General features: G+C 35.9%; 1 protein-coding gene across 2 annotated transcripts; it reads right to left on the bottom strand.

The window, feature by feature from the left end:
* Positions 1–4,021: 4,021 nt before the first annotated feature.
* Positions 4,022–20,385, bottom strand: LOC138330328 (protein AATF-like). Of its 2 annotated transcripts, none has more exons than XM_069277870.1 (14): positions 20,221–20,385; positions 19,268–19,429; positions 18,754–18,946; positions 18,145–18,296; positions 13,080–13,160; positions 11,180–11,323; positions 10,622–10,733; positions 9,833–10,015; positions 8,328–8,436; positions 7,904–8,013; positions 7,435–7,581; positions 5,644–5,724; positions 4,582–4,653; positions 4,022–4,189 (listed from the first exon to the last, which is right to left on the bottom strand). In XM_069277870.1, the coding sequence occupies exons 1-14, from the start codon at positions 20,297–20,299 to the stop codon at positions 4,102–4,104; spliced, it is 1,713 nt and encodes a 570-aa protein (XP_069133971.1). In that variant the 5' UTR covers positions 20,300–20,385; the 3' UTR covers positions 4,022–4,101. The 2 variants fall into 2 exon arrangements, with proteins under 2 accessions (XP_069133971.1, XP_069133972.1); XM_069277871.1 differs by having other exon boundaries at positions 7,435–7,571; positions 7,903–8,013; positions 20,221–20,373.
* Positions 20,386–20,402: the final 17 nt, after the last annotated feature.

The following is a 20,402-nucleotide window of genomic DNA, read 5'->3' as shown; positions in this document are numbered from 1 at the left end:
TAAAACGGTCTTAGGGCACTCTGGTGGGTCCATGATTATATAATCTGTAACTAATTTTCAGATCCCTGTGGACAATGCCTGGTTATTACACCGAGGACAAGAGAGACAACTTCGACTTTTAACTCCCCTATCTTCATCCTTCATATTCCAGGTTTATGATATATTAATTATTATTGTTGTAATATCTACCACTGGAATACGTCATAGCAAAACTGAATATTCTGTGTGCGCATATCAAAAGAATATAATAACGGTACGTTAATTGTGCCTTGAAATTGGGCGTCGCTTTCTCTCTAATCTTAAAAGGAAGTTTCTACTTGCCTGTGATAGGTAAGGTGTTTTTTCTCCTGAACTGCCTACAGATTTACCGTGAGATAGTCCAAGGGTGGGTGGAGTATCGAGGATGCCATTAGATCTTATAAAACACAGAAAAGTTACACCATAGATATCATTTAGACGTAACTTAGAATCATCCAAGGGTGGGTGGAGTATCGAGGATGCCATTAGATCTTATAAAACACAGAAAAGTTACACCATAGATATCATTTAGACGTAACTTAGAATCATGCTTTTAATTTGAAAATAGATAGGGGGGACATGTTAAAGGACATGAAACATACTAGTAGTAACTTAAAAAGTCTGGAAACGCTACAAATAGACTTTATACATATTTAGATTTATGGATCTGATAATTAATAATAGTTTTACATAGGATATATATACGTACCCGACCTACTACACCGGTTTCTACTTAAGTCTGTCTAGATGTCTTTAGAGAGTTACGATATTGCAGATATTATTCGGTTAGCTTGGACGATGTCTCCTTATATTCCTCAAATTTATCGAGTTGAAAGTTGCGAAGGCATATGCACATTGCAACTTGCAACTCAAAAACATGTGCAACTTGCAACTCAAAACATGTGCAACTTGCAACTCACTTTTTTTGCAGCCCGCCACCTAAAATGAACAGTTAAAACTTCCGATATCTAATTGTACGTACATATCACGAATGAAATTGTGTCACTGGAATTACGGAACCATTATACATCAAATCATTGATGATAAAGAGGGAGATGAAGGTTGACCGTTGAACTGTTCTAGAATGACCTATGTCAAACTCTGAACTCTATGAAACAACTTATCATATGTGGAGGTTTTAGATGGGCGAACCGTCTAGTTGAAATGGCTTTTCAGTACACCACAAGGGAAAAGGCTAAATATAAAAGGAAGTAATTGTCATAAAAGCGGGTTGATGGGGCGTGCTTAGTACTACAGTCAAACCTGTGTATAAAGGACACCCAGGGGACAAGGCTAAGGTGTCCTTTATATAGAGGTCAGTGTTTCGGCGAGTTATGTCCCCAGAGCGGTTCAACCTAAGCAATCTTTCCATACACAAATACATGTATTGTCTCATTTTCTTTTCATTTGGTTCATTTTGGAATAAATGAATAGTAACATAATTATAATTTAAAGGATTATGTACAGTATCAGAAAAAATAGATCTGAAAAAAATTACAATTACAGTGTATATATGTATCTGTGTTTTTCTTATATACTTTATATAGCTATCACAGATATTCGAGAATTAGTAAAAAAATATATAATTATGGGCCCACCAGAATGTCTATTAACCATTTTAGACGTTTTAGAGGTCTAGATCAAAATTCAGTAAAAAATCATACTCTACATAGTACTATATACGTAAAGAGTGGAAATTCAGAATTTCTACCGATTTTTTTATCTAGACCACTAAAACGTCAAAATTGGTCTATGGACACTCTGGTGGATCTATAATTATATAAACTGTAACTAATTCTCAGATCCATGTGATAGCTATGTCTTTAAGCTGAAGGATCATGCTTCTTTGGTTCAGTTGGCAGAGTCCATACATGGACGACGTGTGAATGCGACACAAAAGCAGGTATTGAATACAAGGCGGGCGATGACCACTGGAATTTATATTTTGTCTTTGGATTGTAAAACGAGATTGATAATTTTGTAGAGTCGCAAAAGTTATTAGCTTACCGTTAATATTAAACCTGCCATCACCTTCTGAAAAATTAAATTTAAATAAATGAAATGTTAATTTTCATAACGCGGGTCGTATTATGTTTCCCGCCGTCGTCCTAATTACCGAGCGTTAGTTGACTATCACTGAGCCAGACGGCTAAACAGCGAAATGAATCTTCACTGTTAACATAAAAAAATAGTTTACGCTGGGAATCTTGCATTTGTTTGGTAATTTAGCCTCATCTTAAGCCATCGATGTACATTTCCTTATGTTATTAATGCTTTTATGAAACTTTTTTTTTTTTGAAAGGTAGTGGGCCTTTAACCAACCCTTGAAATATGTTTTAAGATTTGAAAGGTTCAAGGGGCATGTGTTATGACCAAATAAAAGTTGCTCAGTAGAGGTATATGGCAGGGTTCCATTTTTTATCCAAAATGGTATCAAAATAATGTTTTATTTAATGTGGTTTATTATTCCATTTTCTAAGTTACATGTAGGTTTAGCAATCCTGATTGATTATAATGAACATTCACTGACAGTGATATATTATCTTACACTGTCCCTAAATTATATTACTGTATATATTATCGAAAGGCAAAACACTTAACCAAAATATATCCTGCAATGGACATCTTTGTGGCCAAATGGTTCCACCTTCTAAACATGGCATATCCCTTAATGGCCTAGAACGAATATACGTACCAGGCCTACTATACCTTTCGGCCTTTCTAAAAGACGACACCATTTTCTGTCTAAGTCTTTTGAGCTACAATGTTGCAGCTATAAATGACCCTGCTGTCATTGGATGTGTAAACAAAATGCATCCTTGTGGTTTAGATGTTTTTCAGCATAATTCTCAACTGTTTCAATTGTCTACAACATCGTCTAGGAATGACCCTTGAACCAAATTGTTAAACACTTCTGAAAAGATGATGAGAATCTCAAGTGAACTGTTGATGTCTTGGTCCTTACCTTTCCATACTTTCTCGAGCTGGATTTTCATTTTTTCTATCTCTCATTGCTACTGATTTGCTTTCAAATAAACTGCAAAGTTGATTGTTTCCAATGTAACAAGAGCTTATTACTCCTACCAAACCCTCATAACAACATCAGAGTTATCTCCCCTCATTATTATGGTATTAATACCAATTGGTGCTAACAAGAAATGCTATACTTAGTTCTGATGGTATAAAGAGGAATTGAGTCATAATCTTTCCCAATGTAGCCAGTGTTGAAAAATCAGGAGGGATAAAATTTCGAAAAGTGTTAATTTGTTTGTACTTTAAAGATGCTCCACGGCTGACAAATGGTATTTTTTCACTCTCAAAAACAGGAGCAGACGATTCAGTATTTTTCTTCAGTTACAAAAGTTACTTACTTTACACCATTACCACCATTGAAAAGTTTGAACTGCTAATTTTATTTCCAGTTAAAAATATGAAAAATAATTAATTGCATCCCAAAAAAAATCTGTGGCACTATATCCTATATGGAATGAAGTACTAATTGCGCATGCAACAAAGGCAAAATAAATAATTTTGTATTATTTTTTTGTGTTAATATGACATATACATACACAATTAAACACCAATTATTGTTCAAATGATGAATATCATTTATGCTTTGTCAGCGGTGGAGCATCTTTAAGCAACCAAACCAGTCCCAAACCAATCATAACCTTTTTGGGCCTAAGTAGACCCTACCTAATGACATGATATCACATTTGAAATGCCAGGGTAGTGGAGTGCTAATTCTGTAAACATTCTGATTTTGGTGCAAAATTGATTTTGAACAGCTTAATGCAGCGGTGAATTTGCATATTCAAAATAATAGTTATAGGTCCACTAACGTTATGTAGAAAATATTATAAGCACAATCATATTTAATTTTAGCACAAAATGTCTGGCGTGGAAAGCACTAAAATACCCATGATTCTGTATCATGGTGATTTGTGAATGTCATTCGTGTCCATTCAAGCATAAAAGAATAAAGAACCAAGATACACACAAGTTTATAATGATGCAGTTTTTTTTTATTGATAGCTATATAATCTTTTTTGGCTATAATGTTGATAAACAGTTGAGGGTCAGCTATTTCACAGCTGTACTGTTCGCATTCACAGGTACTGATGAGGACGGCTGTGATCGTTTACCGAATAACGACTTGAAAAGGTCATCCCTGTTTTTAAAAGAAAAGAATATCAATAAGTCATAGTGTTGAATATTTTTTCTTTCTTTATTTTTAATTTTATTTTATCCTTAAGATGGGACACTAAACAAAATTCACCAAAATTAAGTGATTTTATTCTCAATAGATAATGTTTTTGTTCCAAAAATTACTGTTTATCAGTTCTCTTTCATCAGATACTGGGAGCTTGAATGTAAATTCACATGTTAAGCGAATATTATTATTAAAAAAATACAGTGTGTATATAAATGCACGACCTTTAGCATGAAAACCTTGATTACAAATTGATGTATTAGCAAATATATTGAAAATAATGAAGATGCGAAATAGTACAAAAGTTTAGAAAGCATAAACAGTGAAACATTTTAAATTAATTTGGTTACCTTGACTCGTCAGTCCAAGAACATCGGTCCTCAGGAGCCATGAAGTTAATTAACTTTTTATGGACTTCATATCTGATAGGAAAAGATTATCACATTAGTATATTATCTCCTATACATTCTGTGAAATACAACATCAACTTTTATAAAACAAACTCTGTCTGTGCGACCAAGAGATTAAATTCATTATTTCATCAAAGGAACACGAACCCTGATATCTTCATATCAATATAAATTTTGACTTCTAAATTGTAGCTACTAGTCAAATAGTTACTAAGTAGCTTTTAAGACTTCTATGGTTAATGAGAGATGGAGTTCCAGAAACAAGACGAGCATTCCAAGCAGTGTTCTCCCTTAAGGATATTTTCCTGCTGGTCCTGAGGACCGGCTGACCCTATGATTTACCAGTCCTGAACTAAAGTTACTGGTCCTCACAAAGTTACAATTCATTCTTGTAGTTTATATAATTACTAGCAAAGTAAAAGTTCTACTAACAAACAAATCAACAAAGCAATACACATTAAAACACTTCAGTTCTAGGTCAAAAACTCCATATCAAAATGTACATATCAGAACCTTATTTGATCTTCAATCTTTCTACAATTCTACGGCTATTTTTTGTTTACATGTCTATCAAAACTAAAAAGTTGCTGGTCAAAGGACCAGCTACATGGAAAAAAATGTCTGCCCGACATTAAAGTTGCAAGTCACGGGCAGATGGACAGGCGATAATTTAGAACAATGATTCCGAATGATGCTGATGCGACATGTCCCCTGCCGATCCTCCCAAGTTATATGATAGAATCAGCACAGTAATCATCACCTTTGCCAAAAGAAATCTATTTTCAGTAAAAGTGACCTTTGTAGTTGACCTTTTGACTACTCATAAGCTGCCATTGTAAGATGATGTTTCAACAAAATCCATCAATCGCTAGATTTATCGTCTGACAACCAAGACCACGAAAGACACGAGAGACGGACAAACAACGCTATGAATCCAATAACCCCTTACCCCCTCCCCCTCCAACTTCGTTGTGGAGGATATAAATAGGAACAATCCATTACCTTGTTTTGCGGCCTTTACTTGCTTTTGTATCCACGTTTTTCTTCAACTTTTTTCTCATTTTCTGAATTTCTAACCAATGCCTAGAAAGTAAACAAAGAATACAGAAGTGATGAAAATGATTTGTATATTGTGAGCAAACAAGCCAATTTTATTTTTAAACATGTTTGCAGTACGGCTAAAATAATACATCCCAAGTATTTGATAAACCTGTCAGATCTCCTTAAATATGTACTACATTACAGTAGGACACAAGATATCTAAAGAGTTCTGTTTTACTGTCCCATTCTTTGCGACCACCGGAACAAAAGTGTTTCTGGTGGTTATTAATAAATGGAGCATGACAAAAACAGAAGTATAAAAATAAAATTAAGAATTAATTAAGGATAAGTAGGCAGGGTGTAGCACAAAACCTTTATCTAAGGAATAATTCATGAATGTACAATAGGTCATCCTGACCCTTCGTGTCAGATGACCTAAAAACTGGGAATTTGGCAATGATTGGCCGGCAGGGTGTAGCACGAAACCATTAAAGAGAAATTCATGAAATTCCAACTCATGGTTTGCAGAGGGTTGGACATTCATGAATTTCCCTCAATGTTGAGATTTGCTGTTACACCCCCAAGGCAGGAAATAATTATTTTTAGAAAGTAAACAACAGGAATACATGTTAAGAAAGGATGGACATTGATTTGTAAATTGTTTGCATACAAGCTAATTTATTATTTTACAGCATGGCTAAAAATGAAAACATATCCCAATCAGTTTGTTAAACCTGTTAGATCTCCTTAAATATGTACTACATTACAGTAGGACAGGAGATGTATAAAGAGTTCTGTTTTACTGTCCCATTCTTTGCGACCACCGGAACAAAAGTGTTTCTGGTGGTTATTAATAAATGGAGCATGACAAAAACACAATTGCAAGAATACGAGTAAAATTGGGGACTTGGCTAGGATTGGGTTGGCAGCAGTGTGTGTCAAGTCATTTCATGCAAACTCTCAAAATTATAGCTTTTTAGCCCCAAAAAAGCAGAACCATTTTAAATATCTAACTTACTCTTTTCCAAGTGGTCTGACTGATTTTGGGATTAACTCGACCTAGTTTCAGTTCAATTAGATGTGATGAACTTAGTGGTGGTGGCACCAGGAACAATGGCATTCTAGTCAACCACTGACAAAGTTAATCACATCTGATTGAACTGAAACTTGGTCAAAATTTGACTTTAATGCAATTGTTGTCACTAATGCCATAGTCACCGCCAGAAAAACAACACATAGTTTCACCTTCCTCATTTATCATTGAAGGAGAAATGAATCTGTAAGATCTCCTTAAATATGTATTACATTACAGTAGTACACCAAATATATAAAGAGTTCTGTCTTACTGTCCCATTCTTTGCGACCATCGGAACAAAATTGTTTCTGATGGTTATTAATAAATGGATAATGACAATATCACAGGTATACAGGAAAACTCGTAATCCGGACGGTTAAGTCTGGGAACGGAGGTGTCCAGATTATCGAGGGTCCACTGTACTAGTAAAATTGGGGACACGGCTAGGATTGGTTGGCAGGGTGTGACAATGAAACCATGAATGTCCAAACCAAGGCTTGACGAAAATATTACCTTCAGAAGAATATTTTCTGTGAAATGATCATGGGTTATACAGTTTTTGTGAAGTTTTGGTCTTTATTTATACCTGAGTAATTAAAATTGAGGACTCAAAAAGGGGAAGAGACGCTTCAAAAAATGAAAGGCGATGAACATTGCAATTTGTAACAATATTTTACCTGCTTAGAGCAACAGGGTTGTCGGTATCTGCAGCTTTGCGTTCAATTAACTCTCTCAGTTGCTGGTGGTAGAAGTCACTATCATCAAATATTTCAGCATCATAATTCTTTAGATTGTCCAAGTCTGATGAGATTTGCTGAAAATGCGGACATGTAGAGAAATATTTTACACATAATATTTATTTCTTTAGCCTTCAAAGATCTACTAAAGTTTAAGCAAGTCACAGGAGTTCATATATCTCCTCCAGAATTTACATATGATAGATGTAGAACTAAAATATTTAGAATTTCAAAGGAAAAATCCAAAAGTATATGATAATAATTTTTCTTCCCTTTTATCTTAATTTTACATATTTTCAATACATAAAGAAGTTCTCTTATGAGAAGTTTTGAGGGTAGGCTACTCTGAGGCTGAGTTTGAGAATAAGATTCAGAAAATTTAATATGCTATAAATATAAGTCACATACCTGGTCAGGAGTTGTCTCCTCTTTGTTGGTACTTTCCACTGTCCCTAGTACACGAAACACAGACCTCTTGAGTTGTGTCCTCTTGATCAGACGTTCTTTATCACCAAGAATCTGTAGGTTATAAAGAAATGTGAGAGATGTCAGAGATGCTTATGGCATATCTAAAGTCCTCGATGACAGGTAAATCAGGAATTCTGAGTACTATACATCTTTGCATGTACAGATACCTGCTCTCTGTTCCATCTGTATCCGATAACAGACCCACAGGACTTTTTGAACTCTTCAGTTAACACCTTTGTAATATGTTTCTTTTGTAATATCAGTATCCGACAATAGACCCACAGGACTTCCTGAACTCTTCTGTTAACGCCTTCCATATATTTCTCCTTTGGAAGGTAAAACAGATTTAAGTTCTGCATACTTACCTGTTCAATCTGTTTCAAGGCGGACTGGTCAAAACTGCTGAAGGATTTACTGTTGACCTTTCCGCTGACCAGACGAGTTCTATCATACCATTTCTGTATGGACGTGTTTCTGTCAAAACATCAACAACATCAATTTACAGTATTGGTAATTTACAACTAGAATGAGACTTCACGACAATATCACAAGAATGAGATTTATGAAGACTCTCACCCGCGATACTCCAGGGATTCCAATCACTTACGATCTCTACACCCCTGGACTATCTCGCAGTGGAATTGTAGGCAGCTCAGTGGAAAACATTTTACAAACCACAGGTATGCGAAATTATTTCTTTTTAAGATACAGAGAGAGCGACGCCTAACATCAAAGCCACACAGTCAACAACAGTGAACCGTTATATGGCTCTTTTGATGTACATGAAAGGACTGAATTACCTGCTCTGTTCTGTTGCCTTCAGTTTTATTATGAGATAGTCCAGGGTTGTAGAGATCATAAGTGATCTGAATCCCCTGAGTATCGAGTATGGAAGACTATGAACTGTAATACTATCTTACTATCTATATGAACACATATTTACAATTTTTGTTTGTGTCCTAAATAGATTAATTTGCTATCGTCAAATTTTTAAATGGTCACGCAATTTATCGTGAATGATATATACAGACTGCTAACTGATCACAATGTTCGAATCATTCGAATGCACCCAGTTATAAGAGTTAAGATGGCTGCAGATTTATGATATTGCCAGTTTCAACGGTGCACTTAATTTTTAGTGCGAGTAATTATTAAAACGATGAAGAGCCCAGTCAATTTTAATATATTTTCAAAATAAATTGTATAAATATTTTTTATTTAAACAAGAATAGAAATATATACAGATTAGCAAATTTATGGCATATGACAAACAGTGGGGAACTGACTGTTTTTACAAACAAACTAAATTTTATTTCTTTTATTTCCACTATACTGATCAAATAACTGAACTGTTTTATGCCTGATCAGCCGACAGTCAAAATTGTTTTTCCAAAGTGTTGGTACCGATTATGTAAACTGTTTTCACTGAGGCCATGTGAACTTTTCCCCTCAGCCTACAGCCTCAGGTAAAAACATGCAGTTCACATGGCTGTTACCAACACTACAAGAAAACAATTTTGAATATTATCTTACAATTGTAAACAGGTGAACTGTATCATGTCAAACTCATTTAGTTGCATTATTCAAAGTGTTTAGATCCCAGACTAATGATTCACTAAATAACCAAAGAGTAAGGTTCGATAAATATAACTTAATTTGTATTCAAAGTGTTCTGTATTCATTATCTAAATAAGTGTATAAGTAAATAAGTTTTAAATAGTCTATCAATCTGAGAGAGTTGTCTGGGAGTGAACATAATGTTAGAATACATTATCATTCTAGAGTTTAACAAAGAACAATCTCAACAATGCTTGAAGTCAGTTGTTGATGTCAGTAATCATAACTTTACCACAATTTTATATTTACTTACCTAAACCCAAGAAAATCTTTGTGTCTTTTTGTCAGTGTGTCCGAGTACTCATCTTGATTTAACTTGCGTTTGACCCCAGCTTTTTGTATCAGTGACTTCAGACTTTCTCCTGTCTCTTCAGTTTCTGATTCACTGGTAATTTCCTCATCATCATCATCTTCTGGTTTGTTTGCCCGGTCTGTCCTATATCAAAAGATAAATCATCATATTCAGGGGAAGAATTTGATTGGTTAATTATGCTGAATTTATTTACAGCTTTAATCACTTACAGACCGACTCCCATGTATGTGATGTGTATGGTGAGTGGGTGTATGATTTGGAAGGCTGTGGTATGTTTGTGTTGTATCTCCTTGTGATAGTGTGTTTTGGAAGGCTGTGGTATGTCAGTTTTATATCTCCTTGTGATAGTGTGTTTTTATGGAGAGCGCTTGGTAATGTTTAGTGTTAGTAATCTCCTTGTGATAGTGTGATTTGTCAGGTTGTGGGTATTTTAGTGTGTGTCTCCTTGTGATAGTGTGTTTTGGGAGGCTGTGGTATATCAGTGTTGTGTCTCCTTGTGATAATGATACTCTTTCCTATGCTTTTATAGTGCTACCCACTGAAATAACAGCCAAATCACTACCCCTACTCTTTCTGGTCATGTGCACACACAAAATCAAGGAATAAAGCTCTAGTTTTATCATTGAAGATGGAAGGACAAAAGCATAACACTAAAATACATCGGACCATCCATTAACATCAATATGATTTCTCTTTTTGTTTATTATTTCTTTATCTATAAAGTCTTACTTGGCTGTAGCATCTGTTCCCAAAACAACGCGTTTTGTCTCTGGATACTGGAGTAACAGAACTGCTTGGAGCTGTAAGAGTTTATCTAGAAGGTTCCTCAGACTGGCCTGGGCTGTGGAGAAAAGTATCAATGATAAAACATTGTTTCAAAAGTTACAATATTGTATAGCTGGTTATATTAGCAGGTCAAAAAATTTTATGACTTGATTCAAAAACGAGAAAATAAAATTCAAGCCGTTTTATATTGTCACGATATGACTTTAAGAGTATTTGCACATAAAATGTTCGTAATCTTAGCAATGTCCCATGAAATCACAAAAATGCCATCCTCACGAAAATAACCATCTATATGATGGTACATTCTGGTTTAAAATAAGCTTTACAGAACTTAAGGATCCTAAAATTAGTGCTTTAAATGATTGAGTGTACCTTTTCATATCTTTGCACGTAATGTATAAAAGTAAACCTATTTTATTAAAGTTTTTATTTCAAGAAATCATGTGAAAAACTTTTAACACTTTCGATGAAATTAAGGCTGAATATATCCTAAAGTTGTACCTGTGAGTGACGTCTCTGTAAATTTGTCTCCCTTTTCCGAGTTTTCCTCGAATGTCCCCCAGGTGTCAGGCTGTGGAAGCTGATTGACTAATCCAACAACTTTCTGGAGCTTGATTCGATTTTCCAACAGAGAATCCCATATACCTAAAAGAATTTAAATCATTTCAACATAATATATATTACATAGCATATCATTCATATTCAAATATGATAAACGAAAGACAAATCAAACCATTCTTATTCAAGTTAAATTCAAACACTTCTGAATTGTGAGATAACTGAGAGATTTTTTGTTTTCCTTGAGTACATGGAGAACAACAACTTGTCTACAGTGGATTGGTAGGTTGATTATATTAACGATCTATTACTGTCGTGACTGCCTAACCGTTGACGAATAATGTGTAGTAGTTATAGCGCGGCTGCAGTAGTTGTTCGGTGTGTACTGGGGCTATATTTAGAATTTCTATAGCGATTAATAAAGTAGGCGTGGCTTGTTATACACTGTAGTAATCTCAAGATAGTTCAGGATACACGAGACTTTGTCAATAAACATGGCAGCGCCCTACGCTAACAAACTCGGTCATATGTTTTCGAATGGTGTATCCACCGAAGAGAGCGTTCGGGATACGATACTGCATTTCATCAAATGTTAGTGGTAAAATCCATGGCAAACATAACATATGTATAATACTACTCAAATAAGCCCCCATGTTTGATTCACCGGAAACCGTGACCAAATGAAACACTCACCAGGTAAAATATGTTTAAAATTTTAAAAAAGCCAAGAAACTTGGAATAAACATGGTTTAAACTGAACAAATGTCTAGTATTATTTAGAATTTAACGAAAAAGATTTTTTTAAAGTTCATGTCAAAAACTTTTTGACATTAGACTATATTTCTTTCGTAGTGAAAATTTGTAGGTCATTCTATATATGGTACTAGTTGCCATATTTGGAGCGCAAGACATTCTAACGAGAACCATACATGGCGGCCAAGTGAGCCGTGTCGATGTGAGCCATTTAAAAGTGCTTCAAAATAAAATTTAGACATGGCGGTGGGTAAATAAATAGTCATTTTATGTTTAAAAATGTTCGATATTTTTGAATTTAATTACAAAATTACATAACACACGTGAAATGTAACATTTCACAGCTGGATGTTTTGCAACACTACGGTAAATGGGACGGAATTGTAGCTCTGACGACGACCATCTTTCAGTAATCTTCCGTCCGTTGTTGAGAGCTACGTCATCGCAGCTTACATCTGCCATGATGTTTCGTTTTGGTTTTATCGTGGAAAGGAAGATACCAAAATGTTACCTATGAATATATAGTCCGAGTACACACCGAACAAACTACTGCAGCCGTGCGATAACTAGTACACTACATATTTGTCAACGGTTAGGCAGTCATGACAGTAACAGCTAGGGTGTAAGAAGTGTGTGCATGTTTTAGGAGACTGCAGTATATTTGTGATGTGCCTCTTTGCAATAGTAGAAACTTTTGCCTTTTTTATAGTACAATCCCAATGAAGTATCCCGCTAGAGTAGAGACACAGAACAACCACATCCCACCAAGTCACATTGTATATACTGATAATGAGAGCTACAGCCAAATACCTGGCAACATGGACCTGGAACATGTGGATTATTCTTTGTGTTTCCACAAAGGATATTAAACATGATTTTTTGTACCACGTTATACCTGATAACATTTGTATGGGACTAGTATCTCCAGTGGTGGTGGAATCCTAACTATTTATAATCTCCCTATTCAAATGACATTTGTGCAGGATATCATCTTTTGAAGTCATTTCATCACCAATAGAAATAATAGTTCCATACTAACGTTATCGTGTATCAAGTGGTACGTACATTATTCCCATTACTGTATACTGACCTAACTGAGCTTTAGCAGCGTTTCCTTTCTCTATCTCAACGTTCACATCGTCTTTAGAAAATTTGGCCACCTCTTCATTATCTGAAACACACAAGCAGTAAATAGTGTTATTATTATTTCATTGATGCATAAACAATAATATAATCAGGTTGCAATTCTTTAAACATTGATTATCAAACAAGAGATCCCAGAGGGATCTTGGCGCCCACCAAAGAAAGATCTATGTCTGACAATGGAAAGAGGGATCTTTTCCCTGCTTTTCAAACTTTTTCAAACACATGACATATAAAATTTGAGACAGATCGCTATAGTACTTTCTAAGAAATAGTGGTAACAAACTTCAACAATGAAATCTAAGATGGCGGCCGGTTGGCCATCTTGTTTACCGATCAGTCCCGAAAGGCATTATGCATCAGTCCTAAAAGGTACTATGCACAACTAGGGTACAAGGGGAACCTACACATAAAATTTGAGAAAGATACCTTCAGTACTTTCTGAGAAATAGCAGTAACAAACTTTAACAATCAAAATCCAATATGGCCGTCGGTCGGCCATCTTGTTTACCGATCGGTCCCAATTAACAATATGCACAACTAGGGTCCTTGGGGAACCTTCATATGAAATTTGTAAACGATACCTTCAGTACTTTTTGAGAAATAGCGGTAACAAACTTTAACTATCAAAATCCAAGCCATCTTGTTGACTGATCGGTTCCAAAATGCAATATGCACAACTAGGGTCCTAGGGGAACCTATATATGAAATTTGAGAAAGATCCCTTCAGTACTTTTTGAGAAATAGCGGTAACAAACTTTAACTATCAAAATCCAAGATGGCCACCTGTCGGCCATCTTGTTGACCGATCGGTCCCAAAATGCAATATGCACAACAAGGGTCCTAGGGGAACCTACATATGAAATTTGAGAAAGATCCCTTCAGTACTTTCTGAGAAATAGCGGTAACAAACTTTAACTATCAAAATCCAAGATGGCCGCCTGTCGGCCATCTTGTTGACCGATCGGTCCCAAAATGCAATATGCACAACTAGGGCCCTAGGGGAACCTATATATGAAATTTGAGAAAGATCCCTGCAGTACTTTTTGAGAAAATAGCGGTAACAAACTTTAACTATCAAAATCCAAGATGGCTGCCTGTCGGCCATCTTGTTGACCGATCAGTCCCAAAATGCAATATGCACAACTATGGTCCTAGGGGAACCTATATATGAAATTTGAGAAAGATCCCTGCAGTTCTTTTTGAGAAATAGCGGTAACAAACTTTAACTATCAAAATCCAAGATGGCTGCCTGTCGGCCATCTTGTTGACCGATCAGTCCCAAAATGCAATATGCACAACTAGGGCCCTAGGGGAACCTATATATGAAATTTGAGAAAGATCCCTTCAGCACTTTTTGAGAAATAGCGGTAACAAACTTTAACTATCAAAATCCAAGATGGCCGCCTGTCGGCCATCTTGTCGACCGATCGGTCCCAAAATGCAATATGCACAACTAGGGCCCTAGGGGAACCTATATATGAAATTTGAGAAAGATCCCTGCAGTACTTTTTGAGAAATAGCGGTAACAAACTTTAACTATCAAAATCCAAGATGGCTGCCTGTCGGCCATCTTGTTGACCGATCAGTCCCAAAATGCAATATGCACAACTATGGCCCTAGGGGAACCTATATATGAAATTTGAGAAAGATCCCTGCAGTTCTTTTTGAGAAATAGCGGTAACAAACTTTAACTATCAAAATCCAAGATGGCTGCCTGTCGGCCATCTTGTTGACCGATCAGTCCCAAAATGCAATATGCACAACTAGGGCCCTAGGGGAACCTATATATGAAATTTGAGAAAGATCCCTTCAGCACTTCTTGAGAAATAGCGGTAACAAACTTTAACTATCAAAATCCAAGATGGCCGCCTGTCGGCCATCTTGTCGACTGATCGGTCCCAAAATGCAATATGCACAACTAGGGCCCTAGGGGAACCTATATATGAAATTTGAGAAAGATCCCTGCAGTACTTTTTGAGAAATAGCGGTAACAAACTTTAACTATCAAAATCCAAGATGGCTGCCTGTCGGCCATCTTGTTGACCGATCAGTCCCAAAATGCAATATGCACAACTATGGCCCTAGGGGAACCTATATATGAAATTTGAGAAAGATCCCTGCAGTTCTTTTTGAGAAATAGCGGTAACAAACTTTAACTATCAAAATCCAAGATGGCTGCCTGTCGGCCATCTTGTTGACCGATCAGTCCCAAAATGCAATATGCACAACTAGGGCCCTAGGGGAACCTATATGAAATTTGAGAAAGATCCCTTCAGCACTTCTTGAGAAATAGCGGTAACAAACTTTAACTATCAAAATCCAAGATGGCCGCCTGTCGGCCATCTTGTTGACCGATCGGTCCCAAAATGCAATATGCACAACTAGAGTCCTAGGGAAACCTACATATGAAATTTGAGAAAGATCCCTTCAGCACTTTCTGAGAATTAGCGGTAACAAGAATTGTTAACGGACGGACTGAAGGACGGACGGACGGAAGGACGGACGGACCACGGACGAAAGGCGATTTGAATAGCCCACCATCTGATGATGGTGGGCTAAAAAACTGGTAAGTGTTTATCAAAAGAGTTAGGACTATGAATTAGTTAGCCTATCAAAACATAATCTCTTGTTGAAATTATTTTTGTCTTCTCTTATTCACTTCCAAAATAAAGTTCACTAGCATCATACATTCACATCCTGTCAAAAACATAATCTTTAGTAGACATTGTTATAGTCTTATTTTTTTTCCATAACAAAGTTCACCGCCTTCTTACAGTCTATCGTAACATAATTGTTAGCAGACATTTTTGTCCTCTTTTTTTGTTTACTTCCAAAACAAAATTTACCACCATCTTACATTCACAGCTATTAACAAGAGATCCCAGAGGGATCTTGGCGCCCACCAAAGAATGATCTATGTCTGACAATGGAAAGAGGGATCTTTTCTCTGCTTTTCAAACTTTTGCAAACATACTACATATAAAATTTGAGACAGATCGCTTCAGTACTTTCTGAGAAATAGCAGTAACAAACTTCAACTATCAAAATCCAAGATGGCTCCTTGGCGGCCATCTTGTAAATCGATCGGTCCCAAATCGAAATATGCACAACTAGGGCCATAGAGGAACCTATATATGAAATTTGAGACAGATTCATTCAATACTTTCTGAGAAATAGTGATAACAAACTTTAACTATCAAATTCCAAGATGGCAGCCTGGCGGCCATTTTGTTGACCGATCGATCCAAAAACGCATTATGCACAACAAGAGCCCTAGGGAAACCTACATATGAAATATGAGAAAGATCCCTTCAGTACTTTGTGAGAAATAGCGATAACAAACTTTAACTATCAAATTCCAAGATGGCAGCCTGGCGGCCATTTTGTTGACCGATCGATCCAAAAACGCATTATGCACAACAAGAGCCCTAGGGAAACCTACATATGAAATATGAGAAAGATCCCTTCAGTACTTTGTGAGAAATAGCGATATTAATCTTTAACTATCAAAATCCAAGATGGCTGCCTGGTGGCCATTTTGTTGACCGATCGATCCAAAAACGCATTATGCACAACTAGGGCCCTAGGGGAACCTACATATGAAATTTGAGAAAGATCCCTTCAGTACTTTCTGAGAAATAGCGATAACAAACTTTAAGTATTAAAATCCAAGATGGCTGCCTGGCGGCCATCTTGTTAACCGATTGGTCCCAAAATGCAATATGCACAACTAGGGCCCTAGGGGAACCTACATATGAAATTTGAGAAAGATCCCTTTAGTACTTTCTGAGAAATAGCGATAACAAACTTTAAGTATTAAAATCCAAGATGGCTGCCTGGCGGCCATCTTGTTAACCGATTGGTCCCAAAATGCAATATGCACAACTAGGGCCCTAGGGGAACCTACATATGAAATTTGAGAAAGATCCCTTCAGTACTTTCTGAGAAATAGCGATAACAAACTTTAAGTATCAAAATCCAAGATGGCTGCCTGGCGGCCATCTTGTTAACCGATTGGTCCCAAAATGCAATATGCACAACTAGGGCCCTAGGGGAACCTACATATGAAATTTGAGAAAGATCTCTTCAGTACTTTCTGAGAAATAGCGATAACAAACTTTAAGTATCAAAATCCAAGATGGCTGCCTGGCCGCCATCTTGTTGACCGATTGGTCCCAAAATGCAATATGCACAACTAGGGCCCTAGGGGAACCTACATATGAAATTTGAGAAAGATCCCTTCAGTGCTTTCTGAGAAATAGCGATAACAAGAATTGTTAACGGACGGACGGACGGAAGGACGGACGGAAGGACGGACGGACCACGGACAAAAAGCGATTTGAATAGCCCACCATCTGATGATGGTGGGCTATAAAAACATAGCTCTAGCAGAAATTATTTCTGTCCTTTTTTTTTCTTCCATAACAAAATTCATCATCATCTTACTTTCACAGTCTATGAGTAGTTTTGCATCTTATATACCAGTTTAAAATTCCATATGCCACTAGCTTTAAAACGTCTGTCAAAGCTGCCAAATGAATGCACATACTGCCATATATCTGTTAAAGGTATGTACTGCTTTAACATACTACAGCTAAAACACGCTTTAGAGCTTATAATTACTGTCATAGTTTCCAATGTACATAGCATCTCTGGTTATGTATGCACTGCCATATCAGTCGATATGTACACAGCTAAAAACAAACATATTTTCAGTCACCAGATATTAAACCTATCTATAATGTTAAAATGAATACATATATGTAATTATTGACAAATGTTTAACAGTAGGTCATCTAAGGGGTGTTCCAAAATAATCCACAAAGGAATGGCATAAGACCCCACCAATTATAAAATATTATTAAAACATTTTCATTACATACTAGAAATACGGGAATTGACCTCCTGCTCCTTCAATGTGGATATATTCCTGAAATAGCCTTAAAATGACCAGACTTATCCAAGATAAATCTATGAATTAAAATGTGAATCTTAAATCATTTAATCACCATCTATACTTTCATCCATATCTTCATCACCACTGTCATCTTCATCTTCTTCACTTTCCTCATCATCATCTTCATCACTTCCATCTCCTTCACTGTTGTCTTCATCATCATCCATATCTGCATACTTGCTATAGTCGCCATCATCAGCAAAACTGAAGACAATATTCAAGTCATAAGGTAATCAATATTAAAGTTTCAAAAAAGTTGATATTAAGATGCAAGGAATGTTTTTTGATTGTTAAAATAATCTAACTTCAATTATCAACAGATGGAGTCTCGTGAATTTTAATTCTATTTGCTATGTTTTATTCTTTCTATTAAAATAAAAATGACCTAGTACAGATCTGGGTTATAAATGAACTTTTCAATGTTTAAATATTAGTCCAAAGGACTAAAAAGTAGATTTTCTTTTCATTCATTTTATGAGATTAGCGGATTTCTAATTTATTAGAAATCACTGAAAAAATTTTAAATAATAAATGGCAATATTACTAGAAATAAAATGAGTTCAATAATCCATCGTGAAAGTTTTTACTAGACAAACAATCAAAATTTCCTATGATCCTATAAGATAAAATTTGTCAAGAAATTGATTATGATATCAGGTACCTGAATGTTGAGTTTGCTGACTGTGACACTTGGCTGATTTTATTCTGGAATGATTTAATGTCTTCTTCATCTTCGTCGACCTCATCATTATTATCAGACTCTGATTCGGAATCTGCATCATCATCCTCCATTTCATCATCTTCAAACTGGCCCTCTTCTTCATCATCGGATTCTTGCTCATCACTGCTTTCACCTGATGAGAACATAAATATTCCTTGTCATAGATACACAAGCACTATGTTAGATAATTCAAATCATTTTTTTTTTCAAAATGATGATGTCAGTATAATTAAGTATTTTGATGATCTGATCATCAAAATACTAGTGATCTATGAAATACCAATAAGTTAATTTTGTTTGTAGGACCAATTTTTTTCTTTTGTTTCTTTCATCAAACTTTAATATTTAACAAAAATATGAATTATTTAATTTGTTCAATATTACAGCTCATCTATTAAACAAGAAACACATTTAAGGATCTACAAAATTTACAAATCCCAGCAAGAAGCCTTACCAAATTTTGACATTTTTTTCCTAGATGTTTTCTTTCCAGCATACTTTTCACCAAAGTCAGCTGTTGTTAAAGCCGTCTTTTTGCGTAGACTTGATGAACGACTTCCTTCTTCATAATCTTCATCATCTTCAGCAGCTTTGCCAACAACTTTTGCATTTGTATCTGAAAGAAAAATATTGATTTGTGAAATCCAGGCAAATTCTTCTTGCAATAATGGCTAGAGATCCCACTTACACTACATCAGTTGCGACCTTGGTAGATGTTAAGGTGACCGGTCCAAAGTTTTATTTCTAGCAACTTAAATGGTAATGTGCTCTCGTTCGATACTCCTGGGTTACTATTACTGACATTATATTCACCCCTGAACTATATCGTAGTAAAATTGTGAACAGTTCAGGAGAAAAAACACTGACCACAGGCCTGCAGAGACTTCCTTTAAATGATCATGATTATACAGAGAGAGTGGCGCCCAATTTACTTCTAAAGTGTATGTATGTACATGCGGCATAGTGAATATGCTGTACTGGTATACGGTTTGACCTAATCCAACAATGTTAGAGGTAAACACGACGAGATACTCTTTAACTTTGCTTCGTGTAACATCCACCCAATGTAATCGGGTGGAATAAGCTAGATCTCATACACGTGTAGGAGTAGGTTGGACCAAGTAGTTCGTTTATGAATTAAAGATGGGCCTGTTGATATTATATTATTTTCACAGGCCTGTAATAAAAAAATGCAGGTCCGTGTGGATCTATACATGAGATAATGATTTTAACAAACGGCCGAACAGGTTGTTCCGAATAAACGAAAACTGCCCATCTGTCCTGGGAAAAACACGTGTCGAGACCATCCATGTTGGTAGTTTTTTTTAGCAAAAACTATCGTTATTCTAATCCAAATGGCCAAATCATTATGAAACATATATACCAAGAATAAAATAATGCACAAACCATCTTCATTGTCTTCGGGATCTTGGAAAATAGGGGCTGGATTAGTTAGGAGAGCAAGTGCTTCCCTGAGGGCCGCCATCTTGATTTTGAATAAATAATCAGCAAAGAAGTTTCGTATAATTTGGCAAAGCCCAGAAAATCATATTTTGAAGATGAAATTGACCAAATGATATTAAAAATTG

This window comes from Argopecten irradians, chromosome 8 (genome assembly GCF_041381155.1).
Source record: "Argopecten irradians isolate NY chromosome 8, Ai_NY, whole genome shotgun sequence".
In the NCBI taxonomy this organism is placed as follows: Eukaryota; Metazoa; Mollusca; class Bivalvia; order Pectinida; family Pectinidae; genus Argopecten; species Argopecten irradians.
The sequence above is the reverse complement of the archived record's forward strand: the minus strand, read 5'-3'. Positions and strand labels throughout refer to the sequence as shown.

What these genes read in the sequence shown, in the direction of transcription:
- LOC138330328 (XM_069277870.1), bottom strand. Translation starts at nt 20,299, where the DNA reads ATGGCGGCCCTCAGGGAAGCACTTGCTCTCCTAACTAATCCAGCCCCT. An exon ending in TATGGATGAAAGTATAGATG is followed by an intron (nt 13,161 to 18,144) that starts GTGATTAAATGA and finishes TGTGTGTTTCAG; the next exon opens with ATAATGAAGAGGTGGCCAAA. An exon ending in GGAACAGATGCTACAGCCAA is followed by an intron (nt 10,016 to 10,621) that starts GTAAGACTTTAT and finishes CTTTTGATATAG; the next exon opens with GACAGACCGGGCAAACAAAC.